General features: G+C 39.7%; 1 protein-coding gene across 1 annotated transcript in view; it reads right to left on the bottom strand.

The window, feature by feature from the left end:
* CAMK4 (calcium/calmodulin dependent protein kinase IV) overlaps positions 1-18,989 on the bottom strand; it is a 217,033-nt gene that overhangs the window by 87,552 nt on the left and 110,492 nt on the right. The window contains exons 3-4 of the mRNA XM_002919173.3: positions 5,675-5,737; positions 3,679-3,761 (exon numbers count right to left, since the gene is read on the bottom strand). Coding sequence (XP_002919219.1) covers positions 3,679-3,761; positions 5,675-5,737 — 146 coding nt within the window. The remainder of the gene's footprint in view (positions 1-3,678; positions 3,762-5,674; positions 5,738-18,989) is intronic.

Below are 18,989 nucleotides of genomic sequence, written 5' to 3'. Positions count from 1 at the left end.
AACCCAGCAAAGCAAACCTAACATTGGATGCCTCTGCTTTCCCTTTAAAGGCGTTTACTGATGCATTTACTGACTCGACATCAGTAGCAAACAGACTGAGAAGACGAACAAAGCTTCTGGCCATCTCACAGGATGGAGGGAACAGAAGTTGGCATTTAGGGTCTGTCAAGAAAGGGGGCCCTGGAACAATCTCCTGACTTAAATTGGAACCCTTAAAGAGCAAAACGCTATGAGTAAGAGTTGACAAGAAATAGATCTGCCTTCAGGAGCCCCAGCTTTGAATCAACCCAATATCTGATTGAATTAAAGTGATCTGCTCCTTACCTTAACTGCCTGCAAAAGAAAATCTGCTTTTTTGGAAGGTTACAACATTTAAAGCCTCATACTCCAAAATCTTATATACGTAATGTTTGGCATTTGAACAAGCATAATCAGACAAGCAAAAACCCAAGGAGAGAACAGAAAAAAGACAAGTTAAAAAGCCATAATATATTCTGATACTGGAGTCAGACAAAAATCAGGAGAAAAAATACTTCTTCAAAATTCTAATCAGATCAGTGTAAGGCTACTGCTAAATTAGCTGCTTTAAAATACAATCATTTTCTGAAAAAAAAAATTTAAAGCAAACAACCTCACATTGTGTCCACTTAAAAAATGCAGTGAATTTCTAAGGATTATGATGAGATCGAGAAGGATGAAACAGAAAACCTCTAGAGCTTCCTTTTCCCCATGATATCATAACTTTGTAAAGGGCTTTGGGGAGGTTTTCTTGGACACAAAAAAATCACTGACTTTATTCCAAAAATTTTAATCAACTGTCCTATGCAATCTACTATTTATATTTAACATGAAACAGCAGATTCCACTTGGATTTTTACTATGCTTATCACTAATTTTAGAAGCATCATGGAATAGATTTTTTGCTAATAAAATACAACCATTTTGACTATAAAAGACTAACATAATTATTTCTTCATCAATTGCTCCATTAGTTCATTCATTAGAAACTATTAACATCATCATTAGAACAGGAATGAATTTTGATCACAATGAAATAAATTTAGTTTTGACCTAAGTACAGGAAAAAGAGACCATATTATGATTTTTAACTCTCAAGAAAGAAAGCAATACATGGATAATAATGCAGGATATATTTTAGGCTTGATATAATTTTAAAGATAACTATAGAATTAAGCAACCTAATGGAGAAATCAAGTTCAAAGCAGATATGGCAACAGATATGTGGACAACAATATCTGAGGGGGAAAAGTCTATGATCTAAGACCGCTAAGAGTTTATAAGTGATTGAGTGCTTTACTGGCTGTCTGCCATTCTTTAGATATCTTCGGTTAAATCTGAATATTTCATCCATTTATCTCTTCAAATGAAATTTATCAACAATATTTAGTTTTTCATTTTTATCTAGAGCTGAATTAACTCTATGCCATCACATCAACCAGACTACAAGATGAGAGAACCAGAATCTTTTCAAGAAAAAAAGGCTGGAGAGGGACAGAAAGAGACTTGCTTCAAAAATAATTTGAACAAATAGAGGTAAGTAGGTAAATAGTAAGTGCTATTGGTAGATGACAGCTTTAGTGTGACATTCCTGTCCTGCAGTTATTTACAATTGAAGAACATAGTGTTTCTCTCTGATAGACCATAATTAGCAGAGACATATGTTAATTCTCTTTTAGAGAGACCCTCATGGCTCCAAAGGCATCAGGATCTAACTATAAATTGACCCCGTTAATGCCTAAAGAAGATATATGTCTACGAAAGAGTTAGCTATAGAGATGTGGAAAAAGAAGCCATATCTGGCCAATTCTTTTTTTTTTAATAATAATTTTTTATTATGTTATGTTAGTCACCATACAGTATATCCTTAGTTTTTGATGGAGGGTTCCAAGATTCATTATTTGCGTATAATACCCAGTGCTCCATGCAATATGTGTCCTCCTTACTACCCATCACCGGCCTATCCCAGTACCCCCACCCCCTTCCCCTCTGAAGCCCTCAGTTTGTTTCCCAGAGTCCACAGTCTCTCGTGGTTCATTCCCCCTTCTGATTACCCCCCCTTCATTCTTCCCTTCCTTCTCCTACCGATCTTCCTGCTATCTGGCCAATTCTGGTAACATTCAAGTAAATTAGACCAGAAGAGTCTTCACTAAGCACAAAGGGAACATGATGATCTTAGAACAAAACTATTCTTCTGGTGGATCAGTGTCTCGGGTTCCTTAGCAGCATTGAATCCCTTCAAATTTGTTCTGAGTTTCAGAGAGGTAAGCAAATCACTCTAGCTTAAGTATTTGCCCTTTAAGTCAGGATCTAGACCCATGAATCCAAATGACTCTCAGCCAACCGCCGCAAGAAGTATGTCTTCAGGCTACTGAAGATATTCACTTCCCAAAGTTGATTCAGTTATTTGTAAAGTATGGATAGAGTTAAAATGTTAGAATTTTTAATGTCTGATAATTCACATAACTTGTTCTGAGAAAATTTCAATGTATATATGAGCAAAATCATGTATCTGTTGAAGATACGTATGTAGCTCCAATCAAACGGGACCACTTTGACTCCTTGCTATCAGAAGATCCAGATCTGCACTGGGGAACATTAAAAACAGACAGAACCTTTGAAAACTAACATGAAACCTTTGGAAGCTCTTGAAGCAGGCAGCAAGCTGAACCAGGTAGAGCTGGGGTGGGGAGGAAGGGCAGGACTGCTCCTTCCCTGACACATTCTAACCCTATCCCCTGCAGAACTTTCTCCTTGGAGTCCATTCATTATAGCAGTTGCTCATTCATTCAGCAAACATTATTGAGAACTGACTGTGCTGCAGGCACTCAGGCTTTATCAACAGTTCCTTCAATCTTTCTCCTGTCTTCTTTCTGCACCCCACTTCTCTCTTAACCAACAAAAACTTTGTTATCAGTGCACAGCTTCTAACCATTTCTAATATGTACCTACTTAGTCACTGTGTCTTCTTCCAATTCCATTCTTTTTTGATTACCTCAATAAGCACAGCAAAGGGCTGTGCTTAAAACTGAAAGGTTGTGTCTCTTGTACATAATGTTTGCCTATATTATGCTCTACCAGATTTTCAGACATACTCCCTGGCATCCTCAAACTCCGCCTTGAGTGATGAGCGTATGACCAGACAACTAAAATTGGCTATAATTGGATATAACAGAACATGTTTTACTCTGCATCTTAGAACTCTAAACAGCCTAATACAGAAAGTAGGCCTAAAAATAATTATTTGAAGAATACTGATTTTTATGAGCTTTTGAATCCTAACAGAGAATACTATTACATGTTTAACTTCCTACAATTTTCATCAAATATTTTCTCATGAAATATTCTCATAAATGCTACCATTTAGCTTAAATTTAGAATGACTCTAGAAATCTGTTTTTATTGGGAAAGTAAATGTTTGCAACTGATATTACAGTGTTTCATTTTTTACTCACTAAGCAACACAAATTTTCACCTACCCACATCATAGCAAATAACACGCTCTCTCTACTCTGTACTCCTCTTATGACTTATTTTAGTAGAATTTATCAAGTGGCATGATATGTCATTATGAAAATTGTCAGGAGAAATTTCCCTTTGATACTTTTTGGTGCCTGGAAGCAAAAACTCTCTCTGGTTAGATTTCTAGAACCAACTCACCTGTCAAACAGTTCTCCTCCTGTGACCAGTTCTAGGACCAGACTGATTTCTGTAGGGGTTTCAAATATCTCTTTAAGTTTTATCTGGGAAAAGATATTAAAAAATAAATCATAAATTCCTTATTTTCAACTTTCTAGGAAAAAGCTAACGCTATGACTAAAACAACACTCTCTGCAACAGTAATATATTGGATCATTGTCAATAAAGGTCTCACATTGTGGTAACAAGCAGCCATCTGTCACTCTCTGGTTGTTTTTATCAGTTACCTCATTTCCTTAAAAGTCCTTTTGAGTTTTTGTGTTCATCCTTTTGACAGCTGAAAGATACCTGCCTTAGAAACACTTCCTAAATTTTGCCAAAACATCACAATCTCTGAATTGTTCCAGAATTAAAAAACAAAAGCAAGAAACAAAACCTCTTGAACTAATTGAAGGCATCATGGTTCCTCATGATGTAAATGCTTCTTTCTCCTGAACAGGAACTTGGTTTGGGGTTTGAAGCAGAACAGGACCAGGTTAAACTCTATCTTATGGGAAGGTTATCTCTCAACAGCAAAGAAGTTGCTGGTGGATAAAGGGATCCTCAGAAAAGCAGCAATGGCATTGATTTGCTTGACTGTAACAGGGCTGTCATCACATTCAGATAATCCATCAGATAATATACTGGAGAATCTAGTGACCAGAACTGATCTATATTTGGGGAAAATTCCACACTGGCTTTTCGTTGAAAGGAAAAGATGGATAATGTAAAAGTGGTGATTGTATGTGGCAAATTTTGTTTATTACTTACCCAAAGCTCCTTCCCCCTACTTTATTGCAAACAGACTTTGTTCACGGAAGCAAGGTGCCTAGCCTCAAATTACAGATCATGATTGGTCTAAGCCGTTTACTATAGTTCTGTTCCCCAATTTTCTAGTCTCCATGCAGTGAAGAGTGATGGTCTTGTGGCCAGCTCTGGCCAATAAAATCTGGAGAGAATTCTGCTGCAGCTGTAAGTTCTGGAAAAGCCTCTCCTCTTCTCTTCATACCCTGTTGGTGAGGCCTTTCCTATTCTTTCTCTCTAGAGTACAGGCCTGAAGACTTGTGAAGACTGTGGAGCAGCCATTTAGGACCGTGAGGGAAAAGCGTTGAGTGTGGAAGACGTCTAGGTCCTGAATGGCATCAGTGAAGAGCTGAACCAATGCTAGCAGCTGCCTGCCTTCTGATTATAACATAAAGAAAATACTTGTTTAGACTACCATATTCAAGTTTTCTGTTATTTATAGCTGCCTGCATTGCTAACGCATACGTTAAGTTTTAAGCACTTTGCTTGGAGCCTAAGTACTGCAGGTTAGTCATCCTCCTGGACGCTGCAATTTTCTCAAAGAAATGAGTAAAATATTTTCTTTAAGTAGTTGGCTCAATTCAAGTTATGGACTGGAAAATGATTTTGCTCTTTTCACTTCATTGGCTCAAGAAAGCTTTTGCCAGACCTTTCCCTCAGCGCCTTTGTCTGGACATAGCCTAGAGCAGAGCTTCTGAGGACATTTTATTTTTTCCATTCAAGTACATCATTTATTGAATCTTCACATTGTTTCTGAAGTAGATATTCTCTCAAAGGAGACTGAAATGACTTTGGAAAGCAATGCATTTTCTTCACAGGCTTTTTCAGCAATGGCATATTAATAAGATAGGCACACAAAAGGGAAAAGCCAGTGTTTTATTAGAGTGAAACAAAACTCTTCAATTTTTAGTTATCCTTTTATGCATGAAAACAAAGATGATATATATGGCTGGTCAGTCCATTTTGAAACTCTTTCGAGTGGTATTATTTTTAAGTTTGATTGAGCTAAAGAACTGAAAAATGTGATCAGACTAGGACAGGAGGTAGGCCACGGTGGCGACTCATTGGTGGTGAGAAGTATCTCCTTCTCGTTATCAGCACCGGCAGCAAAGAACAAAAATCCCAGTCTACAACTTTGAAGATTATTTGCAATAGTAGATTAAAAACCACTTACGATGTTTGGATGTGAGAGGCGAAGAAGAACTCCTATCTCAGTTCTTACGATTTTTTTGTCCACCTAGAAGGCAAAATGAAAGAGAGAAACTGAAAGAAACTCCCACCTTAGAAATGCCTTAACTGTAGCAGAGAATCAGAAATGGCAATAACCACCTGGGTGAATCAGGTGATTGTCAGAGAGGCTCATTCTTAAGCTTTTGTGTGTCTTTCCTACCCCCCCCCCAACGCCTTTTCAGTTGTATGTCTTCCTTCTCTGCTTCAGACATAAAGCAGAGCTAGTTACAAATGTGGATCACAACTTGTCAAACCTCTTGCATGGCCCTATTTCAAAAATCACTGCTCTCACCACTGAGGCACAGGTTCATATCAACCTGTTCCCTCCTTCTCTTCTTTTCTTTTGTGAGTCCCTGTCCCAAACCCACTGGAGCTGTCAGTCATTTCACCCGCCTTTCTCACACAGAGGTGGTCACATCAGCCAGCCGAATCAATCAGAATTCTCTTCCCTGGCCACCATGATTGGGTCAGAGATAGCTGCCAGACCCGAGTCATCCCAATCAGGGCCCTCCCCAGAAATTTTGCCCAAATAATCAAGAAAGAGGTATTCTCTTTTTCTCTGAAATTGTGACAGCAAAAGAGGACAGAGTCTGCCACTACCAGTGACCATTTTTAATACTTTACTTGTATCAAACGAGAGATCTGTGAAAAAGATAAGCATTGCTAGAACAGCAGATGACACTGACAGATCCCTGCCAAAGAGTCTTGCCTCATGCTCTAGTTCAGTTTCTGCAGATGCTCATGAAGAAAAAACGTAGATACAGATTACCTTGGTTTTTTTTTATCATTTTTATTATTTTTTCCAGCTTTACTGAGGTATAACTGGTACCCAAAAATCACACATCATTAATGTATATAATTTGGTGAGTTTGGACATATGTGCATGCTTGTGATCACCACAAGGTGAAACTCCAAAAGTTTCTTGGGTCCTTTTGTGCTGCGTGTGTGCGTGTGCATTTGTGGTAAGAACACTTAAAATGAGATCTACCTTCTTAACAAATATTTAAACACACAAGACTTTATTGTTAACTAGAGGCCTTATGTTGTAAAACAGACCTCTGGCACTCACTCATATTGTACAACTGTAACGTTATAACCCTTGAACAACTCCTCATCTTCCCCTCACTCATCCACTGGTAACCATGATTTTATTATTTACTTCTACGAGTTGGACTATTGTAGATGCCTCATATAGGAGGAATCATGCAGTGGATACAGATTGTTTCTATCACAATCTTCTCTTCGGGTTAATAAGGATTTCATCACTATTACAAAATAAATCTATTTTTCATTATTGCATAATGTTTTTAAAAACTTTAAAATGGGGCATGAAAAACCAATCCGAAGAGAATACGCTGACTGACAAAACCCGGACTACAAGTCAGAGTGATGCCAACCAAAGAAACCAAGATCAGGTAGATTTGAAAAGGAGAAACCGACAAAAGAGAAATGGACAGATAGACGAGTGATACGCCATGACAAGACAAGACTGAGGTCAGAAAGTCTTTCCCAGAGAGAAACTGAGGGTCATTTGCTATCTTTTTGAAATGAAGTCTGAGTTCCTAGATGGTCCTGCTTTGGGGAGTGATTCCTCCACAGGTATCACATCTTGAAGGTCACACAGGTGTGCATCTTCACTGCCACAGCATCTCACATCTTTCCAATATTCCTCTTGTTCCAGAAATTAGTTTCATTCCCGCTTCTGACTTCCCCCTCCAAGCCCCTGGGAAGGCCAGGAGAGGGACTGAGCCCTGACCTTGCCACTCAGAATCGGTGATGTTTTTCTAGAAAATAACTGTCAAGTCCACCACAAAAGTCATTGGGCAGCTATGCGAACAGTCATTATTGCAACCTGAAATTAGCCTCCAAGCGCTACTATAACTAGCATCTTCAGAAGCACCAACAGATGGATTTAACACATCAATATTACAAAACTGAAACCCATAAAACTACCTTCACTATTTACAAAATACCTTGAAGAATGGTAGTTTTTTGTTACTAACAATTTACAATTATAAAATATATAATGTTCATTACTAAAATTCTAAGTTAGGGGATGTATTTAGCCTAGGTTCCCCAGCAAACCAATGTGAGGCAAGGATCAACACGTTGGTGTTTTATTTGGAAGGTGCAGTTAGAGCAGGGACACAGGGACATCCAGCAAGGTGACACAATGCAGTCAGCACACTGGCTACTGTGTCACAATGAGCTGTAAAGAAACAGCAGGTCATACAGGCAGTTGCATCCACCTGGCACACAGTACTTGTCCCGAGGAGCTGTACCAGGCCATCGTGCCTTGAAGAAGTTCATAGGAAGGAGGGAGAATTCACCTGCCTTGGAACCTACTTCTCCTGTTGCCCACAGGTGAAATCTGGCCCTGTGGAGGTAATTTTTCCAGACTTTTAGGTTGCATATACAGTCTCTTTGGCAGTTGTGATGCCATACTCTCCTCATGAGGTGTTATATCTCATTCAAGTCTAGAAGTGGCTGGCAGGGTCAGAAGTTTCAGGTGTGTGTCTGGTTGGCCTAACTGCACGCAGTGGACAGAGTGGGCAATCCAGCTCTCCCGAGTCCGGAAGACTGGTAGACAGAAGGAATCTGAGGAAGCCCAAAGGAGTTTGTCCAGTCACAGTGCCTTCTTGAGTGTTTATCTGTCATAGAGTAAGCCAGATTGACAACCAGGGATTACAGTCCTGCCTCTCTAAATTTACTGAATTTTACTGCTAATCATTAAGGGTTTTGTCTTCCACTTATGTTGTTTTATTGTTCTAGTTGCCAATTTGAAATGGATTGGGCACATGGGGTTTTTCTTAAAACCTATTTTGGCTCCTCTATTTAAACTGCCCTAAATATTCAAAGAAATATCTCCTTTCATCCTCATAAAATCGCCTTTGAAACATCCAATTTTAATGGCTTTTGAAATACTTTCAATATAAAACATAATTTTTGAAGATTATACATAAGAAAAAATTAATAAAACAATTTAATTAAAGTGGTTATTATACAGATGTGTATAGTTTTCAAAACTTCACAGAACTCAAGTCTTTCCTTAATATTTAAAGAAATCCCAATTTTACTATCTTTCTCCATGTGGGGAAGAAAAAGAAATGGGTAAAAGGCATAATTCTAGAGCAACATCAAAGAAAAAGGCTCCACCACTGGCACAGAGTTACTCAAACATGGACCCTTCATTAAGATAGACCGCAGACACACTCCTGTGCTGGCGATGAGAAGGTTGTAGAAAAGAAGGGGGAAAGGATTGAAAAATATGTGAAGAAGAGATAATGAGGACTTAGGGAAAGAAAAGGAAATGAGTTTCTGCACTGTGGGAATGATGCATGAAGGCAGAGGTGGTAAAGAAATCGAGGAGAAAAAGAGGATTTTTTAACACCCAGATTTCTGGTGGACTTGAGGCACCTGGGCATCTCAGATGTGGCCTAGATCTGGACTCTGGGATTTTAAATTCTCTTGGTGAGTTGGGGTAACCTGTATGAGTAGAGACTACTGGTCTGCTTCTAGGATTCAGCCCAGTACATTTCCACATCAAATGCTCAGGCTCGTCTCATGTTCTTTGTGGGGACTGAGACCATAAGTCTTGTCGCTCTGTTCCTTCTCTGGCTTCTTAGGCTCCTTTGTGGTTTGAGCAATGACAGAAGAACATAATGTGAAGTACAGAATTGTGCTCCTCAGCCGCTTTGTGGAAAAAGGCAAAATACAAATTATTAGCGAATAAATAAATAAGCAGACAAGTGTCTTTTAATTTTCACAACAATTCTCTTCTGCAGAGCTTCGCTTAATTTAGCATCCTGTTTTCTGACATATCAACAAGTATATGTTGGCACTAACATGCTTGGTGAAAAGACTTGACAGCTGGTACTTTGTTAAATTCAAGAATGACAGTCTTAGCCTACAAGGATCTAAAAACTAAGAACTACTGTTTGAACACGCAAAAAATAAAATGTGGTATACAGATAAAAATACTGAGGCTGGTATCTTCAATAACTACGGAATTTTAACCAAGTTAAAATTATTCCCTTTATATTTTTGACCTAATGGAAACCTGGACATCTGATACCTTACTTTTTTCATCATCTTCTCAAGCAGTGTCTTATTTTTGTCCCAATAGGAAATGTACCACAGGGCCTGGAAAGATAGGTGCCCTTCCTGTTCCCCATTTCTATATCTAAACCATTTCTCCTCCCTTGTCCCCCTAAAATCTCAACTGTTTTGAAATATCTGCCATCAGCCAACACGACTTGCAACCTTTTTTTGTTTTCGTCATCTTCCTATCTCCTCGTTATTCATCCTATACTGAAGATTTCAGCATGTTTCAGCAACTTTATTTCAATCACTGATCCTGTCATCATTCTTAACAACTTCAACTTTCACATGAATGATCCTATCAACATCCTTGCCTCTAGTTTCTTTGCCATTTCTTCAAATCTAACGATTTCTTCCTCCGCTCTCCCTTAGTAAACCATTCCCACGGTCATATCCCAGGCTTTATCATTACCATCAGTTACACCACTTCAAAAATACTGACTTGAAACCTCACACTCTCTGCTTTCTACCTCTTGTCTTTTCAGTTCTTACATAAATTCCATGGTCCATTAGGATAAGCACTGATCTGCATAGTCTCCCAACTCCTTTGCCTTATCTCCTTCTGTTGGACTTGCCAGGTAAAACCCTTAAATTGGTTAAACTCAACTTTTCTTTTACTCCACGTCTATGTCTGAACTGGTGTCTGGAATAAAATGTACAACAATCGACTGGTCTCATTTTTAATTTATGACCCCAAATCTCAAGGGACTCTCAGCTCCCCACTCTGCAACAGAACACTTTACACTTTCTCTCCTCTAATATCCAATACTCCCTCCTCCCTTCACTCTCCTATCACAGCCTTGCTTCTAATCCACTGAGAAGGTATAAACAATACAAAGAGAACACAATCTTCTCATCATCCAACATGTCAATCTATATACATCTGTATCCAGTTAATTTCATCCATTTATTCCACAAATATTTTTGAGCACCCACTACATGCAGATGTTATTTTGGGCATGAGGATACAGCAGTGAACAAAACAGATAAACTTCCTAGGAATTTTATGTCCTAAGAAGCTTCTGTTCTAGTGAAGATGAAAAGAAGAAGTAAATAAATAAAAGGTCCAGAGTTGATAAATATTAAGGAAGGAAAAAAAAGGTAAAGGACATGGGGTGGTGAAGGATGCTATTTGAGATGGCTGGTTAGGAAAGGTCTCTCCGACAAGGTAACAAGGTACATAGCCACTTGGAGTTGAGGAAGGAGTGTTTCAGACACAGAAACAGCAAACACAAAGGCCCTCAGCTATGAGTGACAGCAAGGAGACCAAAGTGACAGTGGAGGAAAGCAGTAGATGAGGATGGAGCCCCCTCAGGACCAGGAGTCAGGTTATAGAGAGCCGTGTCACCCAGGTAAGAACTTGGCATTTTAGTACAGGAGAGGCCAGACACAACTGGGAGGTTCTGAGAAAGGAATGACAGGATCTTAGTTAAGTTTTAAAAGGATACTCTGAGGACAGCCTGGGTGTCTCAGTCAAGCATCTGACTTTTGATTTTGGTTCAGGTCATGACCTCAGGGTTCTGAGACTGAGCCTCACGTCGGGCTCTACACAGTGTGGGGCCTCCTTGAGATTTTCTCTCTCCCTCTTCTTCTGCCCCTCTCCCCACCCTCTCTTAAAAAAAAAAAAAAAGATGCTCTGAATCTTACAGAGGCGAGGATAATGGCAAGAGTCAAAGCAGGGACACGTAATAACAAGTTAGAGCAGTTATTCCAGGGAGAGATTGTGGAGGTTTGGTAGGGATGACAGAGGTATGAAGCAGATGGATAATTTTAAGGAAGAGAAAATAGTATTTGCAGATGAACTGGCTATGGGATGTAAGAGAAAGTAAAGTGTAAAAGTTGACTACAAGCTTTTCAGCTTCAGAAATGGGAAACATACAATTGCCGCTTACTGAGGAGGAAACCAGAGGCGCAGGTTCCGAAAGGCGCTCGCAGCGTTCTGGCCCTGTCCGTTGTACTGAACGCACCTACTAGCTGTCCCCTTTCATTCCAGCTCACTAATCATCCAATTCATCTCTGAAGAAGCCAAAATCTTTTCCATTTTTGGGCCTTTTCACTTTGTACTAGAGAGTCTTCTATCTTGAACGCTCTTCTCCCAGATCCTTCGGTGTGAGTTTGGACCCAGTAGAGAGGAGAATGGAAGGGGCAGCGGCACGCTGGAGGTGATGGTTCAGGGGTGGAGGCAGTGATGAGCATTGGACATGATGGGATGGGACAGGAAGGAGATAGTAACTGTAGAGGAACCAATATCTTATTTTACATTCAACAGTCACTAGCATAATACCACCCTTGTTCTCATCAGTATGGGAAGACAAACTCTAACAAAGCATGTCAATCAAATAAGCTTGGTTTTGAAAACTGCGAAACTCGGGGCGCCTGGGTGGCACAGGGGGCTCCTGGGTGGCACAGCGGTTAAGCATCTGCCTTCGGCTCAGGGCGTGATCCCCACGTTGTGGGATCGAGCCCCACATCAGGCTCCTCCGCTATGAGCCTGCTTCTTCCTCTCCCACTCCCCCTGCTTGTGTTCCTCTCTCGCTGGCTGTCTCTATCTCTGTCGAATAAATAAATAAAAAAATCTTTAAAAAAAAAGAATAAAGTTAAAAAAAAAAAAGAAAACTGCGAAACTCATTTTTTGATAGTTCTGTTAATAGCCGCCTCCTACTCCCTGTAGACTCTTAACTGGCAGGGCAAAAAGGACAGAAGTAGAGCTTTCCAATGGAGGAGGAGCCCGAGGATAGGAGTAGAGTTTAGGCAAGATAAGAATGGCTCTGTGAAGTTCAACCCAGGAAGAAAGATGCTTATATTTCAGAACCGGAAGTTTCTATAGTCAAGTAGATTCAGAACAGGGCAGCCTCCCTCAAGGGAGGTACCTCACTCCCTCATTCCTGCAGCCTCAAATCTAAGCCTTTCTGCTCACAGATGCCAGAAATTCTTTCACAAGGAACAGCCTTTTATCTTACAGTGAATGAAACAGGCTTAAAATATTCCTGGGAGAGATGACAAGCTGAACAAGTTTATACAAAAGATTTGGCTCATGCTAGACTCTCACTAGAAACAGATTTGGCTTATCACAGAAAAGAACGGAGAAAACACCATATATAAAGTAGAAAAGACTTCACATCTTTCACCAGCTCTTTTCCCATTATTGCATCTTTGTATCTCTCCCTGGGATCAAGAATACATGGGGGTAACCCTGATTCAATACCTCTTATCCTTAAAGAGACCTCATCCCTTTGTGCCTCACCTCTCTTCCTGCATTCAAGGCATTTCTCTGCTTCCCACCACAGAAAAACTCTCCAGAGTTGTCTCTGCTTTCTTTCTCCACTTCCTCCACCCACCCCCTTGTATTTGTCAGTGCAACCCAGTCTGGCTTCATCCCAAGAACTCCTCCAAACTGCTCTTATAGAAAAAAAATCAGTAGCCTCCTTGGAGGAGCACCTGGAGCCAAACTACTCATCTTATCCTGTCAGCAGCATTTGATATATTTGATCACTCCATTCTTCAAATAAAATTGATTATTCCATGTCACCATTTTGGTCTGGTTTTTCTTCTACTTTAAAGTCTGCAGAAGTATTGAAATACTTCCTAACCAATCTCTCTGCTTGGATTCTTACCCTTTACAATCATTCCCTCTGCACACAAGCCAGAGTGATGTCTTTATAAATCAGATCATGTCACTCTCCAACTCAAATGCCTTTACTGGCATTCATTGTGCTTAGAATAAATGCAAACTCTTTACCATGGACCATAAAACTCTGGATGGCTTAGCCTCACCCTTTTGATCTGATGTCATTTTTTCTCTCTACACAGGTCCTTCAAGCACTAGACCAGACTCCAAAGCCTTTGCACTTGCTACTTCCTCTTTCACAAGACCTTCTGACTTCTCAAGAGTACCTGAGAGGCCTTCCCTGGACACTCCATCAAAAGTGACTATACATACATACACATTTATACATACACCATGAATCATATCACTCTATTTATAACATTTATAATATCTATGTTATCATTTAATTACTAATTATTTTTTCTTTTTTTAAATTTAAATTCAATTAGCCAACATACAGTACCAGAACACAAGCTCTATGACACCGGGGTTTTGTCCATTTTCTACACATCAGTATTCCCAGCATTGTTTACCAATGCCTGGTACACAATAATCTGTTGAATGAATGAATGAATGAATGAAGGAAGGAAGGAAGGATGAAGCTAGTGTTTGCATACAAGGGATGGGTGGCTCAAAGAAAAGATCCCTGGTTTCACAGCTTTGGTTAGTTGAGATTAGAATTGCTTAGTCCGTTCTCTTGTCATTCGAATCTATATGACATTTTTTGCTGTGTTATTGATACTAATAGAGTGGAGAATGCCTTGCCCCCAAGGTAAATGAGGAATGTTCCAAGAAATAATAACTAGGAGTAAAAGCTTTGGTGGAGTCACTGCAGCAGACAGTGATGTTTCATGTCTGCTCCTCTTCCCCACCATAGGATACAGAGCTCGTCAAGCTGCCAAAAGGAGGCCTGTTCTTCACACAGCACAGCATGCCTTTATTTGGGTGATCAATGCTTTGTATTAAACACAATGAGAGAAAAGACTAAGAGGAAATGTTGAAAATCAGAAACTGGTAGGCGCGTGAGCTGGAGTGCACTATGCGCTCCTGAAGGAGAAGCTGGGAGGTCCTTGGGACGGGGCGTAGAGAAGTACAGGGATGTGACTGCAAATTCTCTGCTTTGTCTCTGTGCCTGCTGGGGGACAGTTCAAGAGGAAAGCTTTGCTGGGTCCTTACTCCCCTAGATTCCCTGATGAGGGCACGTCAACACCAGCACAGTCAGATCCGTGCAAAAAAGAAGTTGATACCCTGTGATAAAAAAGGAATAGAATGTCAGCCTCCCAAATTCTCTTTTTGGGGGCATGTTGCCAGGGCTGGAAGAGAATCAGGAGGTGGTATAAATGTGTAGAGAAGTACCATAGCCACAGTAAAAAATGTGAAATATAAAACGTAAGAGTGAGGAACATACCCACCATCGTTCAACTTTTTAAACTCTGAGTGTTTCTTTGCATACTCAAATATGGAGAGATAGTTTTGTTTAATTTTCATGAGAAATACCATAAAATTTCATGGATAACTAACATTCACAAGCAGAATATAAAATACTTTCCTAATGCCCCAGTGTCATCAATGACTATTTTTATCACTAGATACTTAGGATTTCTTAAAATTTGCTACTAATATAAATAATTCTGTAATGAACGTCCATGGTTGTACTTTACTTTGAAATGCAACTTGAATTCTAATTCTGCCATTTAGAGTCCTTGATAAAATCACTTATCTTGTCTGAGGATTATTTCGATTTCTTCACAGATAAAATAGAGATAATAACTGCTATCCACAATTGTTGTGGGTCATTATTGTAAGGAGGAAATGAAAATATATGTGAAATCTCCTGGCTCATGGTAGATGTACAGTGCCTTTCCTGAAAGGATTTTCTAAAAGTAAGGTAAATATTTTCTAGTGTTCTATTTTAAATTTTCTGTTTTCCCATAAAAATTACTGTAATGGAAACAAACTAAATTTAGAAATATTGGGATTTAGGGGCGCCTGGGTGGCACAGCGGTTAAGCATCTGCCTTCGGCTCAGGGCGTGATCCCGGCATTGTGGGATCGAGCCCCACATCAGGCTCTTCTGCTGTGAGCCTGCTTCTTCCTCTCCCACTCCCCCTGCTTATGTTCCCTCTCTCGCTGGCTGTCTCTATCTCTGTTGAATAAATAAATAAAATCTTTAAAAAAAAAAAGAAATATTGGGATTTATGAAAGTGCCAGTCCTACTAAGGAAAAAAAAATTTGAATATGGTTTAATTCCCCTTTTCTTCTAAAAGTGAAAGACAACTTCATCAAAATCCTAAACTATAGCCAATATAATCTTCTTATTTGAAGGTGGTCAAAGAGGGGAACTGATATCTGTTTGCATTTATATATAAATGCTTTCCTTCACCTTTTATGAAGATTGGGATAAGAGCTGCACTACTTTGGTTAAGCTCCACAGAGCTTTAATACCAGTTTCTTACATTTATTTAACCACTATTGACTTCCGAGGTCACACCTGAGTTATTACAGACCTGGGTATCAGCAATGTCCTAATTCTAATTTCTATTAGAAATTAACAAACTGCATCATTCCCTTTTAGTGCTGAGATAGGGAAACTGAAGGAATGCATAAAGACCTGCTTTTTGTTCCTTTCCCTACTTCTGTTCTTGCTAGGAGCTGCACCCCCACCTTGCACACACCTCAATACATGTAATGTAAGAAAAGGAGTTGATGATTTCTCTAGAACAGATAACACCTGAGGAAGAGCCAGGTGAGAAGGACTGGATGGAGCTATCATATGCATATTTCAGATCACCAGCACTGGACATCTCAATGTCAAGGCCCCCAGGCTCCAAGGCAGAGGGCCTTCTTGGGCCCTCATCCTTGTTCTAGGTGGTTCCTGGAGGTCTGAGAAGACGTGTACATCATGATTCTCAATAAACTCCAGGCCCCAAGCGAAGACGAGACTCCCTCCTTTCCTTTCTGAGTCTCCCAGACACTGTACCTGCATTCTCTCTACATTTCAGTAAACTCCGCTTTCACCCCTTGCTTGCTCTCATTTGATTTCTATCCTGCACACAGCCAGGGACCCTCTCGGCTTGTTCTGCAGGACCTCTCCAGGTCCCCAGACCCAGCCTGTCAGCATCAGTACCTTTAAGTAGTTTTTATGTGGTCAAGGCAGTGCTTTTCAAAGTGCTTTTCAAATTACCAAGAAGGCATGGAAACACAAAGTTTAGTTTTGATTTTGTATTCTTTTTAGTTGGGCAGCAACAATTCAGGTGAAAAATTCCCAAACCATGCGAAGTGAGGGGTAGGACTCTGTATACTCTAGAGGCTCTGAAATACCCATTTAACCCTAAAACTAAGTGATCATCTATTGGTTATAAAACTGACTAGTTAGGCATTCAAAAAGCTTGTGACTTCGTAATCTGCCAAATAACAAAAACAAAAAATACTCTTATAAACATTACTATTTTAAATGACCCCAAAAGCAATATAATCATGCTCTGGGGATGGAATTATAAAGAGATAGCAGAAATCTTAATGCTTTAAGGTTTGGAAAAAAACACCATCGTTGATATTGCTCCAGGGCAGTATTCTTCCTCTGGATTTGCCTCCCTTGCTGACAAAGCATCTTAACATAAGTGAACCCCAGATCTTCACTTTTCTGAAGAGACCAGACGCTTCTAGAAATCTGAAGCTAAAGTGTGTCAGCTCAGTTCTACTCAACATCTTTTTTTTTAGAGTGATGTGCACATCTTCCATCTACTCCCATTAGCTTGTCCTTAAGTCTGTCCTGGGTTACATGGCTCAGAGTTTAAAGGTCCCATGCATGAGTAATTGGGTGGACATGCACAACTTTCCATGATAATGCCCTAGCACTGTTTCTTTTCTGATACTTTCCAGGACCGTCAGGGTTCAGAGAAGGAGCAGATCCACGCACCGGGCTGGTCTCTGATTTTGCGCTGCCTGGCTGGTCTGGACCTGTCCCTGAATATCTGACCATTATGTGACCCTATGATGTATCCCCACCTGTCTATAACTGATGGGGCCCTCACCTGGTCAGGGGTATAGTGCAGATAGCAGCTAGTGACGGCTGTGGTGCATGGGTACTTCATCCTCACTGGAGAGACCGTGACCCCATGGGTTACTTAAGCAAGCATGGAAAGAACAGGGCAAGGGAGAAACAGCTCTGAGACAGATAAACTTACACTGAATATCTACCCTAAAGACACTCTTTTAAACTGATAGAGACTCTTAAATGAGGAAGAACTATGATTTCTTTGAATGGAAATTTTAAGTATTTTCCCCCAGATATCCAGGGCACCGGTCTTAGAAATAATTTTAATTGTCATAGGAAATAGAGGATACCCTAAATTTTTTTTGGCAGATAAAAATGTGATAGGTAAATTTTGACACTCATCCACATTCCCCTTCATAAAAACGTCAAAATTTAAAAGATGATGATGGTGATCTTGGATCTGTTTTATCAACGCAAAAAAATCATTCACAGCTTACAGTACTTTATTATGTATGACCACACCCCCCCCGACACTGATCACAATACCCAAATGTGTCCTCATGTTACTATGGAAAAATAGTTCTAGACTATTATCTCAAAAAAAAAAAAAATCTTCCCAATGACAGCTTGGTATGTTGTGGGGAAAAAAAGTACTGTAGATGTAACAACCTATTTGATACATTTTTTAGAATTCTGGGGTAGAGATAAATATGAGAAGCTTTAACTGAATTTATCTTGTGATTTTGACACTTGCAGCAGAGAAGAAACTGGAATTCCATACACATAGCCCTGCCTGGGGTCACTGCATCCCATCTACCACTGAGACAATGTGCAAAGATTGGTATCAAGCATTACACACTCCCCAGCTATTCCTCTTTCTTTGTTAGTGAATATTGTGTGCTGAAACTCATTAAACTAAACTTTTAACAGCATTTGGGAAAGAAGTATGTTGTTTATGTTCTCTGCACATAGGGAGTATTATTTACCTTTGTTTCACAGTGTGACTTAGAAATGCACTCAGTGTCTCTGCCAACAAAGGCTTTCATCCTTTACCAGCTTAGCAAGGAGCAATATCCAGTTTCAGTCTCAGATCTAGACCATGATCATTCCTACCTTTTTTTGTCTTTTTTTTTTCTGGTCTTTTTTTCTATCAGGACTCAGCTGGTATAAATAGAAAGGACCCAGATTTGGGACTCAAAAGTCCTGGGTTCAAATTCTATATGCTATTGTGTACTTTGGACATGTCTCTTTTCTAAAACTCCCACAGGGCACTTTGTGTTAACAGGTGAATGGGGCCACACAGTGTCATTAAATGAGAGCACCATTCTTATCAGCATTATACTCCTTTACTGTTAAATCTACTGAAGTGGCATAGGGCGATTTGAGGATGCTTACTAAAAAAAAAAAAAAATTCGATAATTCAGTACTGAAAATTATTTGAATCTCTTCTAATTAATATCCTCTGCACATAGTCACTCATTTCCTCTCTTTTGGCAGATTAATGGTTTTGGATTTCCACGACTTGACCCTTTTTTTTTTTTTTAGCCTTCTTTCT

This window comes from Ailuropoda melanoleuca, chromosome 3 (genome assembly GCF_002007445.2).
Source record: "Ailuropoda melanoleuca isolate Jingjing chromosome 3, ASM200744v2, whole genome shotgun sequence".
NCBI lineage: Eukaryota > Metazoa > Chordata > Mammalia > Carnivora > Ursidae > Ailuropoda > Ailuropoda melanoleuca.
This window is presented reverse-complemented; position numbering and strand designations above follow the sequence as displayed.